Source organism: Fundulus heteroclitus, chromosome 7, assembly GCF_011125445.2.
Source record: "Fundulus heteroclitus isolate FHET01 chromosome 7, MU-UCD_Fhet_4.1, whole genome shotgun sequence".
NCBI classification, from domain to species: domain Eukaryota; kingdom Metazoa; phylum Chordata; class Actinopteri; order Cyprinodontiformes; family Fundulidae; genus Fundulus; species Fundulus heteroclitus.
The window spans coordinates 12,005,800-12,030,344 of record NC_046367.1 but is presented as its reverse complement, the minus strand read 5'-3'; the positions used below and the strand labels follow the sequence as shown (position 1 = coordinate 12,030,344).

Below are 24,545 nucleotides of genomic sequence, written 5' to 3'. Positions count from 1 at the left end.
TGGGCTTTCAACCTCTGCTGGAAGCCTTTTGGAAATCTGGAAGAACTACTTACTGTGGGGGATGCACAGACTGCTGATCACATTTACTAATGCTATCAGTAAGTATTGCTGACAAGATGCTACGGACAAAATACCAACTCTGATCCTTTTGTCTTCATTTGAAAAAAAATAAAATAAAATCATGGTTTACGGAAGCTGCTCTCTCAGAAACTGTGTCCTGCTGCCTCTGTTCCTAATATCAATAATGGTTGAATGTAGGATGGCTAGAATTCTTTTTTTTTTTTATTGCTGCAAATTAGATATAGTATCTAAGGAAAAATTAAATGTATCAGAGCTCTACAAAAGTGACTGGTGCATCTGTAGTCGGTACAATTCACAGATAGGAACAGAAAGAACCGGTTCTAAGCAACCATCAGGTTTGGTTTAAGCCTTTTTGTAAAAAAAAGAAAAAAAAAATATGATAAAGTGAGTTTTTCCTGACATGACAGCCGTTGCCGTGGATCTGCAGTCAAGGCTATTTGAACACTTTAAGTAAACACTTGAATGAAAACACTTCAACTTCCTCATAATACAATATGTCCGCTTTAAAACCAGACGTAAATATTCCTTAGATCTGAGCCTTAAAAGACATCACATCCAGACAGCTGTCGCGTGTTTGGGTAATTACACAACATCAGACTTCATGTGGCTATAACAGATATATACGTTTTCACTCAATTAGAAAAATATTAATAGTTTCTTGGCAGAACCATCGGTTTTAAACACAAATTATCACACACACAAGCATTACACGTTGAGACACTTTAGATCTCATGTCTTGTGGATCTGCTTTGTCTACATTAATTAACAAACCAGACTCCAGAATGACTGTTTTGTTAATTAATAAACGTTAAGTACCTAAAAACCTACTGCATTTTAGTAGTTTCATACCCAATGTTTACAGGTACAAAAAGCAGCCGTCTGCCACTGTATGTTTCATACCGTTCATGCATCAATTCAGAACCAGCAGCTCTCACATCTGCTTTGACAACATATGATTTAAACCAATTACCCTAAACTGCCTTTAGTCCTCTATAAGAGTATGTGGTTATATTATTCCAATAAATACCATTTATCAGCATGAGACTGCTTAGAGCTTTTTTATTTTTACAAGGAAAGAATTACCTTTATTGTCCCACAAGGGGGAAATCTGTCAAAGTTAAAAGGCCCAAATGGCGATCAGAACCACAACTCATGGACAGAAGGTGCAAAATATAGTCTTCAGAGAAAACTATAAAATCCAATTAAATACATGAAATGTGAGTTATTTTTATAGCAATTCATCACCATGAGTCAGCAAACACACCAAAATGCAAAGAGAAATAAACTGATGCACTAAGCACATAGGTAGGGAGGAACAAAATGGTCATGGAGGTACCAATTAGCAAAGGGAAATATGGGTGGAAGCCTCTTCCTTTATTTATCTATTTAAACCATTTCCTTGGCACGGCTCCTTTAAAACAGCTGCCGGTTCTGCCCTGAGAACTGCTGATAGCTCATCTTCACACTTCTGTCTCGGCACCTCCACAAATCAGCTTGACTTTGCTGTTTTCTGTTTTTAATGCTCCAGTCGATAGTCCATCTCACCAAACGTTCTAACACAAGTGCAGTCACATATTCATATGTGCTGTGTGGTACAGACCAACCAGCTAAAGAGAGTTAATACAGTCTGAATCACGTTGTACCAGTGCAGAAATTGCTGGACTTTGGCAGCTGATGGGGATTTTGTAAAGTGAGGCCGACACTTCTGTACAACAGCCTTGTGACGAAAGCACACAGCATCATCTCTGTCTAAGTAAAGCCCTTAAGACATACTAAATATCTCCAGGGAGCAAAACAATGGGCACCAAAAGACTGGCAAGTAATTTTATATAATCAGCTCCGCCAAACAACTGGAGTTATTAGAAAAATCCCTTGCCTTGGGAAAACAATGGCAAGAGTCTTCTGTTGGATCTTAAGTGAAACATTCTGGTGCAATCCATGTGTGGGGTTGCTTCTTATCCAGGAGAGAGGGCTTAAAATTGGGCCCAAAACCACTGCCGGGAACGAAGAGTGGGAAAGAGCAAAAGGTCCAGAAAGAGCAACCTCTTCCAACAATCCAAGAACAATTTGGTGCTAATCGGAGTACTTGTCAGCATGATGGAGGACTGAGTCACGGGCCAAACATGATGAGGAGGACAGTCTAGAGAAGATCACACTGAAACTCTGGACACACGGTGAGAACAGTTCCCAGAGCTCAACTCCATTGTGTTCAATTTTTGAAAAAGTAGGTGGCTGAACAAAAGTCAACAACATGTGATAAACTCCAAGCAGTCTGGGAATAAAACACGTCAGCGTCAGCCAGAATTTCAGAGGTTCACATCCAGCAAGCCAGGCTCTAATAAAAAATCATTAGGACCCGTAAGACCTATGAACAGCTTTTAACCGTTCTTCTGTATAAATTGGTAAAAATAACCATAAAATGTTAAAGCTATTTGGTTTTAATAACAATATACTTAATTTAGAGTGAATCATTGTTTTTCAACCAAAACAGTTCAAGATGAACACTGTGGTGAAACGTTCAGTTTCGGCACTGATCTCTGCCTCGAAGTGAGATGCTCCTTCAAGGAACTCTGGATCTCATTTAATGCCATTAGTTATTTGGCTCCATGTTTAAAGGGGACTCTTCGTTCTTTATTACTCAGCCTGGCCGAGCCACCAGAACTTTGAAGTCTGTTGGTGGCTTTAATTATTTTCTGTTGTGGAATAAATGAGGTTGGTGTGCTTTAAAACGTTGCATAAATCTTAATGTATTCATCCTGATCTGCCCCCAGATGCACTACTGTGAAGTTTCTTAAAGATAAACCTCTAACAAGTCACTGATCAGTTTTAATTAAAACACCTTCAAGGGGAAACTAATTCAGGAGGTGAATCAAGCCTAGGTAATGCATCAAGCCACAAATGTATTCAGGTCTGATGGGCACAAAAGACTCAAACACCGCTGACCCGAACAGGCATCACTAATTGTTGGCGGGTCGATTCCCAGCATAGGTTTATGAAACAAAGGCCTGAAACCCTAAGTTCAGTTTAACTCAGGAGAATAAAAAGACCGGACTGACTTGTTGTCGACGATGTCGTAGAGGTTTTTGAGGAACTCTGAGTCCAGATGGTTGTGCTCTCCGGTCAGTGTGTGGAAGTAAACAATCACATATTCCTTCACTGTGATGTGATCCATCACATGGATGAAGTACAGCAATGCCTGCACAGAAAACACAAACAGACTTTATTTTAAAATGCTGCATATTCTATGGGTTTATATTGACTATAAAAGACAAAAACTTTTAAAAATGATTATGTATAAAAGCCCCCCCCCCTCGCCTCCCAACACACACAGTATAAACAGTCGCCAAAAACATGCGGATGTACAGCACACTTACAAGTGTGCGCTTACACTTTGAAGGTCTCCATTTGTTTGCACACAACGTCAAAGACGTTCATAAAAGCCTAAAATATGTCGAGCTGAAGCACGCGTTCAGACACGAGGCAGAAGTGAAGAAAAGACTAAGCAACGCTGACTAAAACAGCAGTTTTATGTTTAGATGCCTGAATTTGTAAGGTACCTTTTCCAGGTCAATGAGGGTCACTGGGATGTTTCGTCCAACCACAACCATCACCGTCCTGCCGCAGATATCCATCCCTAAAAACACGTAAGAAAATACATGTTAGAAAGCCCCATCAGAGGTTTAAGTCATGGAAACAGCTGATGAACAGCTGATGAACAGCTGGAGAAGCTTTTCAGTGCAGGTCGGTACCTCCGGTACCAATCAGTGACTGAATCAGAACCATGATGAATCTTGTAAAGGAAAATCAGACTATCATGATGGTTTAAACTGTTATTTTGTGCATGTCTGATCTATCATTCACTCCATTTGCCTTGTTCACGTTCGGTGTGACCGTACCTCTGAGCTGTTAAGTTGCAAAAAAACAGAAAAACAACCCATCCGAGCGACAATTCTGTTCATGACTGTATAGCTTTCTGGATAAAATAAACCAGAACGTAGAAAGAAATATTTTGTTATTCATAGTCCTTAAGCAGGAATCAGAATTGAGTAAAATCAGACAGCTCAGAAATATAAATCTGTAATCAAAGATTAGCCCCAAAATATCTCATTGATTCAATTCTAGTTATTAGTTATATTAGGGTGTTTATTTCCAGAAGAGAAAAATACACAAGGCAATAAAAGGAATTATATTGAGGCCTTTTTAAAACAGAGCAGAACAAACATTAAAAGTTATGCAGTAGTTATCGGCATCTGTAAGAACGCTGGTTTGGAGAGGCTGAGAATCTGTCAGCGTGACAACAGGCTGCCTGGTATCAAGCACATCAAACCATGAACTCGGGTTTTTCTTTGATCTTCATGATGAACATGAAACTGTTCTGAGAACAGATTTTGCTTAAACCCCATTTGAATGCATGCTTTCTGTTCTCGGGAGTGACACAGCTTCTATCCTCTTGCTAAACTAAACAAAAGCCTGTCAGTCAGGTTTGATGACAGAAAGAAACAAAACAAATCCCCTTTAAGAAGAACAGGGCGATGAAGCAACTTAGCTTCAAAAGTTTAGCTGCCCTTAATACCTTTTGGTAAAACTCTTGTGTTGGCACTAAAATAAAAATAAGGATTTTTTTTTCTCCCTCACGGGAAAAAAATAATAGCTGGTAAATAAAAAAATGTTACAAGTTTAATCTTTGTTATAACTATTAAATATTTAACAAGAGTATCTACCCCCTATTAATGTTACTTTTAAATAAAAGATGTCATATGCAGCCTATTAAGTTTCAGACATCATTGTAAAAACCCTTTCCAATCAAATCCCAAAACATGATGCTGGACTGAACGACAACAGCGCCTCCTCCTGGTGAGGAACAACACCTGCAAAGTCTAAATTTCTGTCCAGTGTTTCTGGTAACATATTTCATTGATTTGAAGATAAAATGTTGCTGTTTCGCTTTTTTAAAAACTTGTCGGCTCTTATTATCTGCCCGGTCCAACAACAAGGAAACCATGTCATGCTTTTGTAGAATCATGACTAACTTAGATCTCTTATTTCCAACATCTAGACACCTCCTCAGGCTTGTCCAGCAAAATATGAAGGAACCAGAATTAAATTATCTTATTTTGACAACTTTGGGACCTTTTTGTGCGCAAGACCGTACGAATAGCAGATTTAGAGCCAGTTTAAGAAGCTCACATACAGTTCACCCTGAATTTGAAGCGGTTTAGACAAAGCATGAAGAAAAATGACCCGTTCTGGGTCTCTGAAGGAGTTCATTTAGCCAGTAGTGAGGGAATGGGAAAAACATTACCATCAAGGAGTGATTTAGTAACTCAAACATAAAGCACATGTAATCAAGAAATCAGAGTGGAAACTTTTACATTTATTAGACACAATTATTTGTCATTTGGAAAATGAAAGAATGAAAAAACTAAATAAAAAAATAAAAATGAAAAGAAAAGAAAAAAATCAAGGATTTTTCCATTTTTAATGACATTTTTTTGCATTGTTTTCAAGACCAAGTAAATGATAGAAGTGATAGACAAGTTTTCCAGACTGCCTAAAAACCCTGTTTATCAGAATTCTTTTCTTTTTTAAAGAACATGACAGACATTTTTAATATCTACATTTTCCTCCATTTGCATCTGGAATGTTCTTGTGGTTTTCACTTTTTAAATGTTTAATTGTATAAGAAACAGGTAAATCACCTGTACTTTTCCTTTCTCATTATGCGTAACTCTGTTAATCTATAAAATTCCATCAAAAAACATTGAGGCTTCTGATTGCAATATTATATAGCTCAAGAGGGTGAATACTCTTACACAGACTGTACTAAATATAGGGTAAAGCAGCCACTGTCAGAACAAGCCTTTGGGGGCCTTTCAGACACCCTATAGACTAAATGCAAACTGCTAAAAATAATCTGCTACCTTAAACGTGTTAGTGTGAGCTGCTGAGAATCATATCCTTCCATACTTACCGGTCTGATATAAGGCTTTCAGTGCAGCGATGTCTGACAGATCCTCCGCTCTCGCTCGACACAGCCAGCGGCTGTAGCTGCACAATCAAAACACACAAAGAAAATCTGTTATACTTTTGTTACATTATGTAACTGAGGTACAGGGCATGCTTCATAATCCCAAAGCGGACACACTTTACAAATATTGCAACTACTGCCTCTCTGTAGATATTTGACCATTATGTAACATCGGCTAAAAGAGGCGCAGAAGTTCTTATTAAGGCATGACATCTCTGCTGTGGTTTGGAGGAAATCAAAGCTCTCCGTGCAGCAGATCATTTAGCTTGTAGGCTATGAATTACAATGCAGACTCTGGAAGTCCATACGTTACTTTTGAGGCCGTCTTTGCTTTATAACTGCTGCTGAGTAAAGGGATGTTTAAAAAACAAGTGAGAGAAAACACAAGAAGTTTAAGAAGCCGTTTAAAAGAAAACTTATCAGGAGAAGCTGTTCTGGCTGCTAGAGAGCACGGCGTTGGTGGCTGCTGACCAGCCTGTGAATTACATACTTTGTACTCAACTTAGACTCTTTATCGCATCGTTTTATGGTTATCATGAAAAATTTCTCATCATAAGAATTTGGATTAATCTTCATAACGATAAAATCCAACTAGTGTTGTCTGAAAACCCCCAAAACTGCCATTATTTTCAGGATTGTTGTCTTTCCACTGTTGGTTTATTGAGAGCATGAATAAATATCAATAAATTCTAAAATATAATTAAATGCAGTTACTGGGTAGTTTGGTAATAATCCCAATGAAACATATTTTGAATTTTGTTTTAATATACCTCACATTTTTAAATGTTTTTAAGGACCATATTTGTGTTTATTGGGCTATAATTGACCTACAGTCACAGTCACCTGAAAAAGACTGCAAGAAGCTGTTAAGTCTTTATCATCATTTTTAGCGTTTTCACAACATTAACACTATATCAACATCAAATTTAAAGTCCATATTGCCCACGCCTAACTCCACTTGTGCTCATTTTATTAAAGAGGCGAAGAGGGAGACTTACCAGAAGCACCATTTAGTAGAAACTGGGGAAATTAAAGTTGTTCTGTTTTATTATTTTGGGTTTGCCAAGGAAAAGGCTGGATTGGGAAATATTGACAGCTTTTTGGAAATCCAGAAGTGATGTTCACGGGTAAGGCTCACCATGCTAATATAAAATGCTGGATCAGAAAATTAAAAAAGTCATCCATGTCTGTTTTAAATCTGTAACACTGCTTCACTTTAACGGTTTCTCCTCTCTCTCTCTCTCTCTCTCTCACACACACACACACACACACACACACACACACACACACACACCTCTGCTTATAGTATAAATGATTAATGGCCAATCGTGCCAGGAAGGCAAAACTGATTATTTTGAAAGCTGGAATTTATAGTTCTTAAGAGAAATCTGAATAACCTAAAACCGTTATTGACAGGTTAGAGCTTAAGAGACTGGAAATCAACAACAAGCCTCTCATTTCTACCCTGTATTAAAGCTTAGCTGCGTAATCCACTGTACAGGGAAGCCTTCAGTTCCTTCTCCAGTATAGCATCCTATTACTGCTGGTGACAGAACCGGCTGAGGTTTAGAAGAATCACATTAAGCCACGCTTTCACAGCAGGTCTGCCAAATGTTTTCCTTGGACTCTTACTTTCTCTGATGCTGTTTCTGCATGGCTGCCTCAGACAACTGGCCCTGCAAGATCAGCTTCCTCTGCTTGTCCACGTCGCCCTCCATCCGAGCAAAGGCGTGATTCCCCACCTGACCCAGATCCAGTTCTAGGCTCTCCTCTGCACACTCATCTAGACAAAAAAAACAGATGATACTTGGTTCTTCACCTTTAATTGACTTTCTTTACTCTTCTGATACCAAAATGAGGCTTATTACAAAATGAAAGCTAGACTACGCTTTCTGCGTTACAGAAAGCGTAGTCTAGCTTGAATCGGCTTGCTGATTGCCACATTTGTGAGAGCATGTTTGCTTGTCCTCGTGTGTTATATTTCCCCCAGCTGCAGATGTACATGACATTATTCGTGTGTTTAGGGAAACAATGCCATTGAAGTCATGGCCTCAGCTGACAACATCCAGGCACAGCTTCAAGTCTGCAGCTCTGCTGGTTCCCCCCACAACCACACATACGGCGTACATTTGATCAACACCATGCGTGAGTCACTTGGCATCGGTTAGTGCTGTTATTGGGCTTCCTTCGCAGTCAGCACGCTTGCTCTGGATCCACAGTCTAAAGCCAAATCTCCCCATTTTGAAGCTTCGTGCCAGCAGACATCATAGTTGAGGTCAATCGAGGCAACAGACTCGACATGGAAAACAAACTCACTCACCGCCACAATGGTTTTGGCTTCCACAGTCTGGCCTCCAGAAACCTCGCGTTCAGAGAGCTTTCTTTAGCTCCAGAGGTCATATGGAGCACAGAGAACATGGAGCTTTGGATGCCTGATCATTTTTTACTCCGCTGAAGTCCCTTTTCTGGGATGATAAAGATTTATTCTTTCAAAATAGAAGAGAATCCACTTTAGATTTCACTCTCTGATACTACACTGAAGGGATCTTCGACTCCAGACCTTGTGGGCTGGTGTCCTGCAAATAATCAGCTAATTGGCAGGAATCTGGAGCCCTTGGCTCCATCCGAATACCCTTAATAATAGCTCCTATTGCTTGAGCTTTCACAGGGACAACAGTCACAACTCTACCGTGGGGAGGAAAGGTGTTTCGGTCTGCTGTGCTGATTTCAAACAGCCTTTAACTCCGACGTCATGATGTGACAGAAACACACATGGATGATGAGAGTCAAATCCGGGCCTACAACCTTCTGAAAATGAACCACAAAGTGCGTGCTCTCTTCTCTACGGACATTTTCGTTGATTTCCCTGATGTGGCTGTGCTGATACGTTATGTCACGCAAAGGATTGTGGGATACCTTGAGGCTTCTAAGCGCTGGTAGGTGACGTCGCGGGGTTCCTAAGCAAAACTAGCCGTGGGAGGAAGCATACAGGCTTCTTTTCCTAGCTCCTTCCTTCCTCCTTTAAGACTGAGACCTTGACTGCATGCAGCCAAGGTTCCAGGACACCGGCCCTTGAGGACTGGAGTTGACGACTATTCTGCTCTCACACAAAGCAACCTTACATGCTTAGAAATATGCTCCGCTCTCTCTCAAATCTGTTTCTGAACTCTGATTTAATGCCATTTGTGATTAAATCCTGCTCTTCTGCACACAGTTAAGATGCAACCAGATCCGTCCTGTGCACACGGTTGGGCACGAAGAACAGGATTCAAACGCAAGCAGCGATATTTGTGCAAGCAACTATCAGTCAGAGCATAATGTGACAGTTCTAGGGGGGCTTTGAGTGAGAGCAGTGCATTATCTGATGGTGAAGACACTAAATCTGGATACTGAAAATGCTTTAGTGCACCAAAAAACGATGCCTCTGCTCTCAGATTGATTGCTGCTTTCAGAGTTGTCAGTGAGAATAGTTGCCCCACACGTGAGATCCATTATTGTTTCGACCAAGAACAATTAAGCCTACAGATCTAAACAGAAACGATCAAAGCTCCATGTTTTAAATCTTTAAACTCACTGGAACTTCAACAGAGAGAAACCTTCCTGATCTGGTATTAGCATGAAGACCCATTAATCCACTTACCTTGGAGGAGTAAATAACAGCTGAGACACTGGCTGCCTGTCACACAACATTCTTAGTTCAGGTTCTGCATTTTTACTGCAGAATCGTTGCCTTTGCACTCACTCTGCTCTCCTTTGTGTGTCTTGTGCACACATCACCGGAGGAGGAAGTAGGCTGACGAATTTTAATATTGTAAAATGCTAAGTATTTGTTCAACTAACCAGGGTAAATCAGATTTTACCAGCCTGTGTGAGTTAATATCTCCATAAGGTCCATGCACATTTAAGCATGGATGGAGATAAATAGAAACATTCTGCTGGAGCTGAGGACTGCTGCTTCTTTATACCAATTCTATGTGTGTGTGTGTGTGTGTGTGGGGGGGGGGGGTCAGAGCTGGAGGCTGCTGATATAATAATGATTAGGCAGTAAACAGAGAAGAACTAACATATTTCTAGGTCTTTAGTGGCACTTCAAACCTTTCATATCGTTTAAAATCAGCACCTCACCTCCTCCGGTGATAGATGCGTTACATAAGGTGTCAGTCATATTTCACCTTAAATCTGCGTGAATAATAAAATGTTACTTTATGTCCGATGGTCTAACAGGGGAATTGTATTTACACTCTAATAGTGTGAGGATAATTATTAGATTACTTTCTTTACTACTCTGGTACCCAGAGCGTTTCGCCTGAGGCAGAGACAGACCCCCAAACCATGAGGGGTTGGCCACCTTTTTCCGGCTGAGAAAGGCGGCCTCAGACTTAGAGGAGCTGACTCTCATCCTGGCCGCTTCCCACTCAGACGTGAACCACTCCAGAGTATGCAGGAGGTCAAGTCCTAGAGAAGCCAACAGCACCACATCATCTGCAAAAAGCTCGGCTGAGATCCTGGTTCCGAAGCCAGACACCCTGCTCTCCACGACTACGCCTTGAGATCCTGTCCATGACCACCACTAAAAGGATCGGTGATGGAGTCCAAGGTGCAATAGGAACAAGTTTGACTTTGTGTCAAGAATGCTGACACAACGTTTGCTTTGGAGATGCAAGGACTGGTTAGCCTTTACAAGCCGCCCAGATGTCCCATTCTACCCTTGCACTCCTGGCAAAATACATTGGGGGACACGGTTGCAATCCTTCTCCAGATCTACAAAACACATGTAGACCAGAGAAGGATACTCTCATGACCCCCTTAGCAAATATTCAAGGGTAAAGATCTTTTTCTCTGTTCCATGGCCAGAACCAAAGCCATATACTCCTCCTGGATCAGAGGTTCGGCTATCAGTTGGAGCCTCCACTCCCCAACTCAGGAGTACGTTTTCCCAGAATGTCATCCCTGGATAGTTGGAACACACTCTCTGGTCCCCTTTCTTAAAAAAATGGGACTACCACCCCAATCTGCTACTCCAACGGTGTCCCGGTCCTTCATGTAGCAATAAAGAGGCACGTCAACCATTACAGCCTCCCAGTATCCAGAGCCTTCAGCATCTCAGGCTGAACCTCATCCTCACCTGGCATCCTGCTGCCAGGGAGCTTTTCAACTACCTTGGCAACCGCTGCCATGGCGATGGAATCACATTCTCCTTCAGGCTCTGCCTCTTCCACAGAGATGCTCCTTCCACCGCCAGACGCTGTGGGTCTGCAAACTAACCCTCCCTCTTCCCCCAGGCGTACACAGCTTGGGATGTTCCCCGTTTCCTCTTTCTGAGTCCTGCTAGTCACCCGGTACCGGTCAGCTGTCTCAACACACCTTTAAATACATTAAAGTATAAAGAAAAAAAATCTAAAATTGTGACGTCCCCTTTGTTTGTGACCAAAGGAGGTATGGGTTGAACCTTTTTACTAATATCTTCAAAATCCCGATTGGAGAAACAAAACCTTTTGCAGCACAAATGGAACATGAAGCACAGGTCAATCTAGTCTGAGATGTGCAACGTTAAGCTGCCTAGAGCTGCAGGCTTAACATGTGCTGACCTGCATTTAAACTTTCGTTAACACCAGTGCCAACACGACTATGTTTTGTTTAGCTAAAAACAAATTGTCAAGATGTTAAATACAACCCTAATGTTTACTAAATGCAGGTGTCTAAAGTTAGCAGGTTACTGATAATTATTGTCCTGACTTTATTCCTACAGATTTATTTCCTTTCGCCCTTTTTCACAAACCCAGCTGCATCTACAAATGTCTTCCAGACTACCCACTGAGGGACACTACCCACTACACACGGACATTTCAGGCCCGTTAGCTGAGGTTGTGTGTTTAATGTGTTGTATATTTTATTTATTCAGACTTCCTGAAGTCCAAAATAGAAAGCCTTCATCTGTAACTTTTAAACAAAAAAAGGGGGGGGGGGGGGCATGTCTTTCTATTGAAAGGGATTATTGGAAGTGAATAAAAAAAAACATGTGTATCGGCATCTGCTCAGTTTGATAACTTTTTGAGCCAAAGAATAAATGTTTGATCTGGGACTCAGAAAGATTTTGCGTCCAAACTTGAAACCAACCGCCTGAAAAGAATGACGTCTTTTTTTTTTAAAACCAGATTGTTCTGCTCTGCAGGGTTAGAGTACCTTCCAGGTTGCCCGGTTTCTCCGCGATGCGGATCTGTCTCTCTGGAACCACCGGTTCTCCCTCAGAGTTGCCAATGTCAGCCGGGATGAGAGGCAGGGAGGCCTTCTCCTCTTCCTCGGAGCGAGGGTAGTACAGCGGGAGCAGCTTCTTGTACATAGGCTAAAAGAATACACACAGATTACCTCAGTATCTTTTATCCCAGGATGTCTCTGTACACAGAGACATTTCAGAAAGCAGGTCTCAGTTGGATGATTTAACCTGCTATAGAAAGAGTCTGCATGATTCCAACTAAGTGCTTTTAGGACAGTAAACCATGTATGAACATTTACAGCTTCTTTGCTCTCCTAAATTAGCCCAGAAGAGCTGTCCAAACCAACATGGACCTATGTGAAAAAGCAATCCCCTCCTAAACCCAATAACTGCTTGTTCCACACTAAGCCAGGAAGCATTTTGAAAAAAACGGCAATGAGTCTTTTACATGACTGTGGACAAACCCTGAGCCTCTCTGTTTTGCAGAATAGTCTAAAGGTTTAAAGAACTGTTTTAATGTTGCCATTTGGGATAACCAAGATGCTGCTTCGCTGCTACATTTGCTTTAAACAAGACAGCATTCTCCAAATACAAATACTTTTGGGATAAAATTAAAAGTTAACGTGGAACATTAACTAAAAAGTATGTCACATTGGCAGTATCGCTAGCATTAATCTTTTAAAACATTTTAGCAAACGATTTTCCCTTTTCAGTCTGCTATACAAAACCAACAAAGTTTAAAATTTTTTTAACACAAACGAGGCTTGAAAGTACTTTCTTCTGAGTAACATTTGAGGAAAACATAATCGTGGCACATATCAGAGTCACACAGACCTCCTCTGTGTCCGACACTGCGAACACCACTGTGTCAATGCTGTTTCCATGATTCTCCAGGAACCGGCGCACCGTTCCTGTAAACACAATGACACAAACCGTTAGTATATGAAACACTGAGGAGATCTACGCACCCAGTGAAGCTCCCGCATTAATACTTTACTGACAACATCACGTTTTACAGTTTGTTGGGCTGAGACTAACAAACTGTAGGTACATGGAGCCACCATCATTAAATCCTTATGATACTTCTAATTACAGCTCACATTGACACTTGTCTACACTTACACTCGTTCACTTTGACATTTTAACATGAAACATTTACAATGACCATCAGTAATTTCGGTTGTAATGGATGTTAGAGCAAATTGACCCAGAGGTCAGACCATGCAGTGCTCAGAAAAATGGCCGAAACGCCAACCATAAGTGGAGAGGGCGGCTTGGAGGGAAACAAAAACAACGAACCCTTGGGCTGAAAGAATCATTTATGTTAAAAAACATCAAAAACACGGATGTTGCTCAGATGACTTCCGATCACTGCCGGGTGTTTTGGAGAGAAATCCGTTACATTAAGCCAACGTGCTTTTAGAATTGGGTTTGAGTATATGTGCAGGACTTGAGATCAAATATAATTTATTTATTTCCACACAGCAGGACTGCTATATTTACAGAAAGCTGTCATAGACTCAGTTCTGTGATTCACAGAGACCAAGTGGAGGTGACAGGGGTCTGCAACGCTGTAACCTTAAAGGTGGCTGAAGTCTAAAAGCTTACTACACTGCAAAATAGAACTAATAAGAAGATTTTTTTTTCTTGAAATGAGAGTATTTTATTCTTGATTTGACCAGGTAAATAAGATTATTTGCCAATAGAATAAGATATTTGCACTTAAAAATAGGGGGGAAAAAAGGGCAGTATATCTAATTATCTTGTTTTAGGGGTAAAAATACTCATTCCATTGGCAGAATCTTATTTATCAAATCAAGGAAAAATACATTAATTTCAAGAAAATTTGACTTATTTATAGTTCTCTTTTTGCAGTGTACAGAGGACTGAAGTGTTGTAGCTGAATCGGCGGACTGATAGCTAGCGGGCAGGGTGAACTAACACTTCCTCCACACTGGGACAGAGATACTGTTCAGCTAAACAAAAAGGCATCAAATGTAAGAAGAGATGTAACAACAATCTCTTGTGAAACTAGGCTGTTCATGTCTACTAACAGTGTTAGCAGTGATATCCGACTTATGTGAACATTTTAAGATGCAGTTGTTTTGAATCGCCACAGTCAGCTAAAACAGGCAGGGTGTGACGGACTGGCCAGTTAGCAATCACCACTCAAAGTCTCCATTTACTTTTCAGCAAGCACAAAGTAATATGATGTCTTTCTACAGGTAAGAGAAATATCACAGAAAACCTCAAAAACACACACACACACACACACACACACACACACACACACACACACACACACGTACATCACTGTGTGGACCTTCTATTGATTTTCTATTGCTTTCTATGCCATATCCCTGAACCTAACCCTAAACTCCATTCACACCTTAGCCCAAACCTAAGCATTAGTCCATTGTGCATTGTGGACATTGGAAAATGTCCTCACAATGCCAATTGTCCACACAACGTTGGTTTACTGTTAAGTTTTGGTCTACACAACAATAGACTTATAAGTACACACACAGGGACAATTTGCAGAGACCAGTTAACTTAACAGTCATGTTTTCGGACTGTGAGAAGAAAGTACTAGGGTACGGATTTTGTACGCAACCCGACCCAAAATTCGGTCTACCTTGAGGCCCCCCCCCCCCACCTCATGTGATATAAGCTAAGTCTATTTAGTTGTAGTGGATGCATAATGTGGTTAGACTTATAATAAAGTAGAGGACTAGTGCTTTAGTTGTCAAATACTCTTTAGTGAAAACAGAGAAAGTCTGGTAATTAGGCACGAGCAGAGCATGCACTGTGCACATGAACGTGGCCCCGCCCGGCGTTCTGATCAGTTTCTCTCGTCCACATCACACTTGATTTGGATTCACTCAGGCCACACACACACACACACACACACACACACACACACACACACACACACACACATCTGTTAAGTATATGAGCCCATCCTGCAGCTGCAGGAGCTTAGGCGGATGGCACATCTGAGTCTGCTCTGCTACACCCTACGTGCGACCTTCACAACATGGACATCGGGGTCAGAGCTCGCTGTGGAGCACACTGGGCTGAGTGCGCTTTAACCTAGCGTTCCTTGCGAGCGGATTCAGTGCCGTGGTGCAAGCTGCACGCACTGTCTGCGTCTTAAGCTACGTTCACACTGCAGGTCTTGATGCTCAATTCTGATCTGTTGAAATCTAATTTGTTTTGAGGTAGCAGTTCATACTACTGATAAATGCAGCCGCCGTCATACTTCTGTGAATGGTTTAAGACCGCAAAGCGACCCACATATGCGAATAACAGAAAGAGACATCACAGAGCAGTGCACTGTTTACGGAGCTAAGAGTGAATGTAATTGTTTCTGAATGTGTTCAATAAAGTTTTGTAAAAAAAAAAAAAACTCAACAAGAAAAAACCCCGCAAATACCGGCCGGCATCTCTCATCATTATTAGAAAGCTGTTGAGCAATGGGAGCCGACAATATTAAGACCACATCATAGCAAGATGGAGGAAGGTAAGAAGAAAGCAGCACAGCTATTAGCAACGGTCTTCTATGAAGCACTAACTGCTACTACTGTGTGCGGATGTAGTGAGAGACAGGAGAGTGACGTGAAAGATGGATAAAATGTGACATGACCGTTCAGACTGCGGACGCTTTGAAAAAAATCTGATCCGTATCTGAATTAGTACCACATATGGAAGTGGGCCAGATCAGATTTTCTGGGGGGTGAAAAAATCGGAATTGGGCCGCTCACACTGCCATGAAAAAAAGACAGATAGGGGTCGCATATGGACAGAGAGATGGGAATTGGGTCGCATTGTCGTGCGGTGTGAACGTAGCCTAAGTAGCAGTAATACCTTAAATACTATTTTTATTCACAATGGGTTTTCGTCATCCTCGGTTCCACAATTCAAGTGTGTGGGGTAAGATTCATGCCCGCGGGCCCAGGTCGGGTCAGCCTGGATTTACTGGGCCCGATCAAAACTCTACAGAGTACCTGTAGAGAACCAAGCATGTACAGGGAGAACATGCAAACTCCTGGCAGAAAAACCTCAGCCAAGTGTTTGTACCCAGGATCTTCATGCTGAAACACAATAGTGCTTCCAACTGTGCTATGGGTTCTGCTCCTATTAAACACATTTACTCTCCATTTCCTCTGTTGAGCTGCACAGTCACACTAAGACAGTTTGCATGCAAAATAACTCAAAAATGTGACTTGGTTAAGAGGTAGTTTCTGAGAAATGATGCAGATAAAGTGCTTGAATGCATCTGGGAGGTCCCAGAAATGTCAGCAGAGCTCCTGATATCCTGTCTAATGCTCAGTGGAACCCCCCCCCCCCCCTTGATGTGATGATGTATTTATTATTAATTCACAAAGTCAGGACAGATTTAACACCAGGAGCAACTGGTCAGGCTGATGAGCCAGTACCGTATCAAAACAAAGTCAGGTAATAAAAGAAAGATATGTTTGTGTATGTTAGAGGCAAACGTTTCTTGATCTGCCTTACTGAAAGCGATGTGTGCAGCGTCCTCCAGTGGATACCCTCTTTTAGCGGTGGTCACCACACAGAAGCCCACAGATGCCATCGACTGTTCTCTGCAGGGAAAAGAAAAAGAAAAAAAATCACATTTTAGCTACAGCCTAATATAATGTTTTTATTTGCAAAAATAATATAGCACAATTAAACCTGAGGGACATCTTTAAATCAAGATGATACATAATAAAGCATGACAAATACTACTAATAAAATCACATCAAGCGATGCAGTCTGGTTGGACGGAGACCTTTACCTAATACAAAACTAAAGGCATCGCAAAACTAGTGAATTTACTTGTGAAAAAAAAAAACACACAAAAAAACAAACAAATGTGGTCTGAATGTGAGAAAGGTCAGGTAGATTTTTCATTTCCCAATGTTTAAATTCCAAAACCTTTCACTTCAATCTTAGGAGCCAGAACAGCTGCAGATTTGATTAATGATCCAAAGATTTAATTGTGTTGTTTCTGGAAGATCTCAAGAGCTTTCACCAAAACAAGACGTTTCTACACCAAGTCACATCTGAGAGGAAAGAAAAAGTTCAACAAAGCTGAAGGGATTTCCATCACTCAGAGCTGATCCCCAGCCAGAGCCAAACAGAGAGAGTGTTGAGGTAATAATAAAGCTGGCCAGTATCAGACTGACTGAGTGACCGGCTGAACCGCCGGCTCTTACGCTGCCAGCTGCATGACGTTCCTGTAGCAGCTGTGCAGCGAGCTCTCCGCCGCCGTCCTGTACTTGGCTTTGTACTTGGGCCCCACAGTGTGGACGATGAATCTCGCCGCCAGGTTAAAGCCTTTGGTCAGTTTGGCCTCCCCGGTCCGGCATCCTGCAACACAAATTCACAAAACTACTCGGGGATCTGAAAAAGACAGTCTGTGCAGACCTCACAGCTTGTGAATCATTACTATCATTACTCATGCAGGCTGAAAGACAGTTAGAGGCACACGTTTTGTCCCCTCTGGTGTTAGACTCCTAAACTAACTCTAAGTCAGGTCTCCTCTCTGTGATGCTTCCTTTCAGCTGTACCTTTAAGCTTCACGAGCTCCTCCCGCAGCTCGGGCCCGGCCAGCAGGTGGATGCTATCAGACACTGGGTTTTTGTCCGTTAGCGACTCGTTGCTGGTGTTCACAATGGCGGTGCAGTTCAGCAGGGCAACGTCACCGGTGCTGTTGCAGACGGGAGAAAAACTCTTTAGGTTTCTGATGGACAGTAAAAACACGTGAAAACTTTTGTCTGACACGACCAAATAACGGTTAAACTCCTCATCGTGAGCGTGAAGCAAGAATAGAAAGAGTATGCAAAATGGTTACAGAAGAAAAATTGTGTGTACTAAATTATTTTAATTAGGTACACTAGTTCTGGTCAGATGAATACACACAATCATCATTTCGACTGTCTTGTCAGTCCACAGGCCAAATGCCCTCAATAAGGACATCTTTTATACCCACCTACAGTTTATCATAGATTATTTGTCATTTAACTGTAAAACATAATGGGAAAATCTATTGAGCAAACGGGTACTGCAAGTATACCGGTGGAGGTTCACAGTTTGTGTAACTGTTGCTGTTTCTATCACGGATGGGCCCCCCGTCTTCTCTAAACAGCTGGTGTAAGCAGCTGAAAGAATCCCTATAGCTGACCTCTAACGACCCGTAACAGATAAGCCTGTTTTAAGCGGTCACAAGCTAGGAGGTGCCACCGCCTGAGGGCCCGTGGTTCCTGAGCTCTGGTCATGTGCCTCCTCCCGGTGGGGGCCGCTCCGACAACAAGGCTCCTACAGAAAAACCCGCTGCAGACAGGCGGTCCTCCATGAGGTCCTAAAAGGAGTCTAAACCGGTCTGTGTGAAAAAAAATGGAGCGCCACACTGAGCGCTGTCTAACTGAGTTAATGTTCTGTTTGTTTTTATACAGCTGATATCACCATTTACTCCAACATGATGATTCACCCTGAAGGTTATGGTCTACAAATGCAGCAAATATGAAATTAGAGCATTAGTGATGCTTTTTGGTGAGGACACAGAAGACAAAGAAAGAAATTCAAAAAAAGGATATTTCTGATGAGCTGAAACTGCAGTGCTGTGAAAAAGGTTTTTACCCCTACAGATTTCTTCTGTTTTTTTCACTCTCTTTTGATCTCCCTTAGATATTTCAGATCAAAGTCTCCTTTTAACATCAGAAAAAGACACGCCCGAGTGTTGTCAGAGTAGGCTAACAACAACAACCTTTGGTGTGGAAGTTGTTACAGAAGGAAGGCAGGTCAAAGTTGGCCATTGAGGTGTTTCAAAACAAAGTCCGGCGTATCACAAAAACTGTAAGAGCCAGGAAACAGTATTTTCTCTGGAGGCATCTCAAGCGACAGCGGGACCTGTATAATAAAGCTGTATAAAACGAGTTTTTAAGGTGGTTGTGTTTACACAGATGAACCAAGAACCTCCTCCCTGAACATATCCTGATCCGAGCACATGTGACGAGACAGACAAGACATTCTTAGCTTGCCTGATGGTTTGCCTCCTCAAACAGATGTTGTAGGGAGAATAAGTCCCAGATGCTAATGCCTGCCATCTTGATTTAACTGAGGTTTCCGAACCAACCAGTAATACCATTTCTGAAAATGGACCCTATGGTTCTTGCCCGGTAAAAAAACAACATAATAGGTTTGGAAACACCGAAACTATTATGTCATTTTTTTTAAACTGTTAAAACAATTTTGTCCAGTAGCTGATATCAGCATATTAGAGACCTGTAGAGATTCTACAAATCCATGCAATGCAGTGTATTATTCTAAAAAAATAAGTAATAATAAATTTTTAGAAAACTGTCACTAAACGTACACAGTTACACGACAGTTAATTACTGAAACCGTCACAGTTTGCAGCTCTGTACAAACATCTGCATAGCCCGCCGTCTGAAGGCTTGTAAATTCCCCATGTAGATAATCCATCCAGACGGGGGCCAATCTGTTAATAATGTGCCATTAATCACACCAGCCTCCTTTCTGTTTCATTGAGTGGAGTCGCAAAGGCACGGATTGAAGTGGTTAAACAATAACTTCAGAGTGAAAGGAGCTTAAACGTGACACACGATCACAGAGCACACATGACTGATAGCATGCGTAGGGTTGGCCTCAAAACAACGAGCACGCACGAGGTTTCTTTAAAACAGGAAATGATTACAACTCTAATGTAGTTATTTATTAGGAAAATCTATCTATAATGATGTTTATAGAACTGTAAAGCTCTGCAATAGATGTTGAATACTGACACGATTCACAGAAACCTGCATTACTGCGACTCATCACAGAGTGCTGATAAGTGAAATTTGCTGATATGTAAACCCAAAGACCTTTCATTGATTCAGAGTCTAACTCAGGCCTAAGATTTTTCAGGCCAATGATAAAAACTTTACAGTGCCTTGCAAAAATATTCAACATATTGTTACATGTTGTCAAGTTAAAGCTAAAAACATTTGGCCTTTTTTTCTAAGATTTTTGTGAAAGGCTCACACAGACATGCACCAAATAGCTGACTTTTACCCCCGACCTGTCACCGCAGGAAGCTGCTCAGGTGTGTTCATCCTGGTAATCCTGGGGTGTGTTCACACAGCAGCAAATGCAACCCATATCAGTCTTTTCCATGGCTCGTTGAATGGCCCAATTCTGATCTTTTCACCCCAATATACAAAAATAAAAATCTAATTTTTGCCACTTTCATATGTGCTACAGATTTACGTCACTAACTTGGCGCAGTAGCGTGCGTGAAGCTAATAACATCTAGCACATTACCTTATGGAGGTTTTCTCCCAGACGGGAACTTTACTGAACGTTCTATGTTGCTGTCAAACATCGAGCATTTCAAGTAAACAAACGACGCTTAACCTGGCGGACGCGGCGAGGAAAGCATGGCCTATAATACGGTGGGGGAAACCCTGCAGCAGCAGCCATGACGCCACTAACAATCATTAATAGCTGTGCTGTTATCTTCTTACCTTTCCTCTTGATATTGCCGGCTCCCATTGCTCAACGACCTCATTATGACACAAAGACACCGGTCTCTCTTTTTTTTTTAATGAAGCTTTATTGTATTCTATTAACAATTACATCTGCCATTACTTCTTTAAACGGCGTGCTGCTGTGTGACGCTTTCATCACATGTGGGTCATTTTGGGGTCTTGAGTTGTTCACAGAAGTCTGATGGTGGCAGCACATAATTAGTAATATGAATGACCACACAAAAAAAAAAAAAACTGATTTCAGCAACAAAAAAAGAAAAAAAATCAGAATTGAGCATCAAGACCTGCAGTGTGAACGTAACCTAGAACATGGAGGATGGTAAGTACCAGGACTGCCCATCCTAAATCTAAAGCATCCCATTGTCGCTCTGGCTGGCTGTGTGTGGTGGGCGTCCTGCTGGAAGCTGAACCTCTGCCCCACTCTAAAGTCTTTTGCAGCCACTAACAGGTTTTTTTCCATCATTACCCTATATTTAGCTCCATTCATCTTCCTATCCATTCTGACCAGCTTCTGTGCACTTGCTGAAGAAATGCACTCCTAACGCATGAAGCTACCACCACCATGCTCCAACTGACTGTGTTCATTTAGGTTCTGCCAAGCAGTGGCATATAAGCCAAAAAAGGTCCATTTTGGTCTCCTCTGACCCAATCAAATTTTTCCACATTTGTTCCATAATTACACACAGGAGGACTTTATTTACTTCTAGGGAACTTCAGAAGATTGCACTTGATTCTAATTAAGGAGAAGCTGAATACAAATTGATGTCGGATTTCTCATTATAAAAACCATGAATCTTTTTCCTTCCAACTAATAATGAGGCCCTAGTTTATGTTTGCTGTTGCTTATGTAACCCCAATGAGATACATTTAAGTCTGCTTTTGTAATGTTACAAAATGTAGAGACAAATACTTTTGACGAATACTTTTGCAAGGCACCTCTAAATGGCTCCCGTTGATTGTCACAGAGCTCCATGCCTGCAGAACTAAAAGAAAAGACGGAGGTCGGAAGAACCTAAACAGAGGCCAGAAAAGCCGAAAGCTTGTAAGAAGGAGAGATTCCCACTTTCTGCAGCAGCAGCATTACGAGGAAACACAAGAGTGACTCACAAGAGTATGATCTTGCGGTTGATGTCCGGTCTGAAGGGGAAGGGGGAGGGAAAAACCTGCTGGCTGAGCAGGCCGTCGCTCTGGTCCTGCGGCGTCTCCTTAGCGTCCTCGCTTAGCTGCTGTTGCCACACCGGGAGAGTCTGGATATCCACAAACTGGGAGCGAGCACCCAGAGGATCCATTCCACCCCCCACTGACAGGCACCAGGAGCTCTCACAGGGACTCCAAGTAGATGAGCTGCAAAGCAGAACAAACTGTTTATTAGCATCGCTAATTACGCCGTAGCGTGAATTGTGATCTATACGCCGGCCACGTCCTAAAACTTAGTCAATTCTGCTTATTCTTCTTCATTTTAATAAAGCTTTTATTTATTTCGATTGTTTTTAATGAATTCTATGCTGTCTTTGTTATGTTTTAGCCCAACATCAAAGTGCTTTAAAATAAGTCTAACTTCACTTTGACCGTGTTTTCTATGCATGAAGCAGCTTGATCTCAGCCAGGACTCATCACTGTGGGCCAGAATTTTTTAATGAGGCCCTAAAGTGACTAAAACAATAGGAACAAAAACTGAATCACCCCAACAAACATAACTCACATGTGATTTAAAAAGAGTGCAACACATTGAATGCATACTTCTACCGCAAGGCGAGACATCGATTAGACCTTATGAGAGCAGCTAACAAATCTGGTCTTTGTGGAGAGGCAGCGAGAGGAACAAGAAAGGAATCAAATGTTCTGATTCACGTTCGCTCGGAGCAAAACACATCTGCCTGATTAAACCGACGCAAGAGGAGCTACAAAAAAGGGGAAGAATGTACTTTGATGACATGCAGTGGGGATCCTTTTCTTCATCAGGGACACAGAACCTGATCAGAGATGATGGCAGGATGGGTAGAGAAAATTGAGGGCAATACTGGAGGAAATTGTACAAAGGACTAATTACTGGGATGGAAGTTCACCTTGCATCAGGAGAACTACAGAGCATCTCAGACCTAAGTCCAACTAGGAACCCGAAGCAAGGCTTTGAATGTGTTGCTCACAGTTCTCCTTTCTACCCGACAGAGCCTGAGCTGTTTGGTAGAGAAGAAAGGAGAAAAACTCCAAAAGAGCCAGGAGGGCTGAGTGCGAATTTACAGCAAGTCTTTGGGTTTTATTTAAAAAAAAAAAAAAAAAAAAAAAAACACGCACACACACTGATCCTTTTCCTTACCACGTCACAGTCAGGCACTACTCTGAGTTGCTCTATTGCATAAAATCCCTGCATGTTGAGATTCAAATGTGACAAACTCTGAAAAAGGTACACCAGGTTCTGGATACACCTGCGTAGCTCTGTTTTTGTTATTTTATTTTTTTATTTGCCTATTTAACCATTGTTAAAAGAGGGCGGGTCAGGATTACAATCACACTCTCTGCAAATTTCCTGTTCAAATCCAGACGATCAAAGCAGTTTGGATGACACGGAGGAAGTGAGCAAAAAAAGAAAAATATACTCAAAATTTAGACAGCATCTTAGGTTAATGTCCGCTGTGTTTGTAGGACGGCAGGCCTCCATGACTGCCAGGTAAATAAACCAACCACAACTCTGGCTGTTAGATAGAAAAGAGATTTAAGAAAACAATCCCTCCTTACATCTAATTGCCTCATTTAGGGGAAGGAGAACAATGTTTATGAAGCGTTGTGAGCTGTATTGTTACTGCCCAGCTGGTGCCTATTAAAACCAGAATCAGCAGATACCTACCTTACGTGTCTACTGGCAGAGGTGATGTCCACGGCAAAAAAAATAATAAATATTCATAGAAATATTGAAATTATACTTTAAAAGCTCAGGTTGGGTTGCTGTCACGCTGAGCCGTCATTTTAATAAGGAAATTAACACCAACCGAGATAACCATGGCTTACTCGCTTAGCAAACATGTTACTAGCTTACTGACGCTTCGACACGCGCCGGAGCCGCGGCAGGCAAAACAACATCCGGCTGCGGGATTTCAAAATAAAACACGTTTTATTTTATTATTATTTCTTAAATATTTTTTATATTTAATACATTTGTCTGGGGCCCGCTCTTAGCCCCCGCTTGTCCCTCTTTCTATAATGTTTGTAGTTGACAACCTGAAATAGAGAGCAGGCATGGGTCAAACGCCCTAAACCCGTGGGGAATAACCTTGAGTTTGTTTTACTAATATTTGCCAGAAAAATCCACCCTCTCCACAAAAGAAAAAAATGCATAACATAATCTTAACAATTTTGATTAAAAAAGCAACCGTTATTTCTAATTATTCTAAAATTGACTAACATGTTAACACTATAATAATGAAACATTGCCACATAATACCAATGTTTGTTTTTGTTATAAAGTTAAATTAAATGATATGTAGAACAAATCCTGATTTCAGGTGTAATCTTAAAATTATTTTGCACAGGATATTTCTCCTTTTTATCATTTTTCAAGCATATTAGGTATAATACAATTACGTTGCAAATACATTTGCCTCGGAAAACGAAAACAGGAGCCAGGACAGGAGTAAACCCGAGCAAAAAGCGTTTCAGTTAACACTGG

General features: G+C 41.4%; 1 protein-coding gene across 1 annotated transcript in view; it reads right to left on the bottom strand.

The window, feature by feature from the left end:
- The window catches only part of gdap2 (ganglioside induced differentiation associated protein 2), a 38,129-nt gene extending 14,189 nt beyond the window's left edge, over window positions 1–23,940 (bottom strand). Inside the window, exons 1-11 of the mRNA XM_036138927.1 lie at window positions 23,727–23,940; window positions 21,989–22,225; window positions 17,900–18,039; window positions 17,546–17,699; window positions 16,842–16,930; window positions 13,158–13,234; window positions 12,293–12,452; window positions 7,742–7,892; window positions 6,053–6,129; window positions 3,639–3,715; window positions 3,138–3,277 (exon numbers count right to left, since the gene is read on the bottom strand). Coding sequence (XP_035994820.1) covers window positions 3,138–3,277; window positions 3,639–3,715; window positions 6,053–6,129; window positions 7,742–7,892; window positions 12,293–12,452; window positions 13,158–13,234; window positions 16,842–16,930; window positions 17,546–17,699; window positions 17,900–18,039; window positions 21,989–22,170 — 1,247 coding nt within the window. The 5' untranslated portion in view covers window positions 22,171–22,225; window positions 23,727–23,940. The remainder of the gene's footprint in view (window positions 1–3,137; window positions 3,278–3,638; window positions 3,716–6,052; window positions 6,130–7,741; window positions 7,893–12,292; window positions 12,453–13,157; window positions 13,235–16,841; window positions 16,931–17,545; window positions 17,700–17,899; window positions 18,040–21,988; window positions 22,226–23,726) is intronic.
- Between the last annotated feature and the right edge of the window lie 605 nt (window positions 23,941–24,545).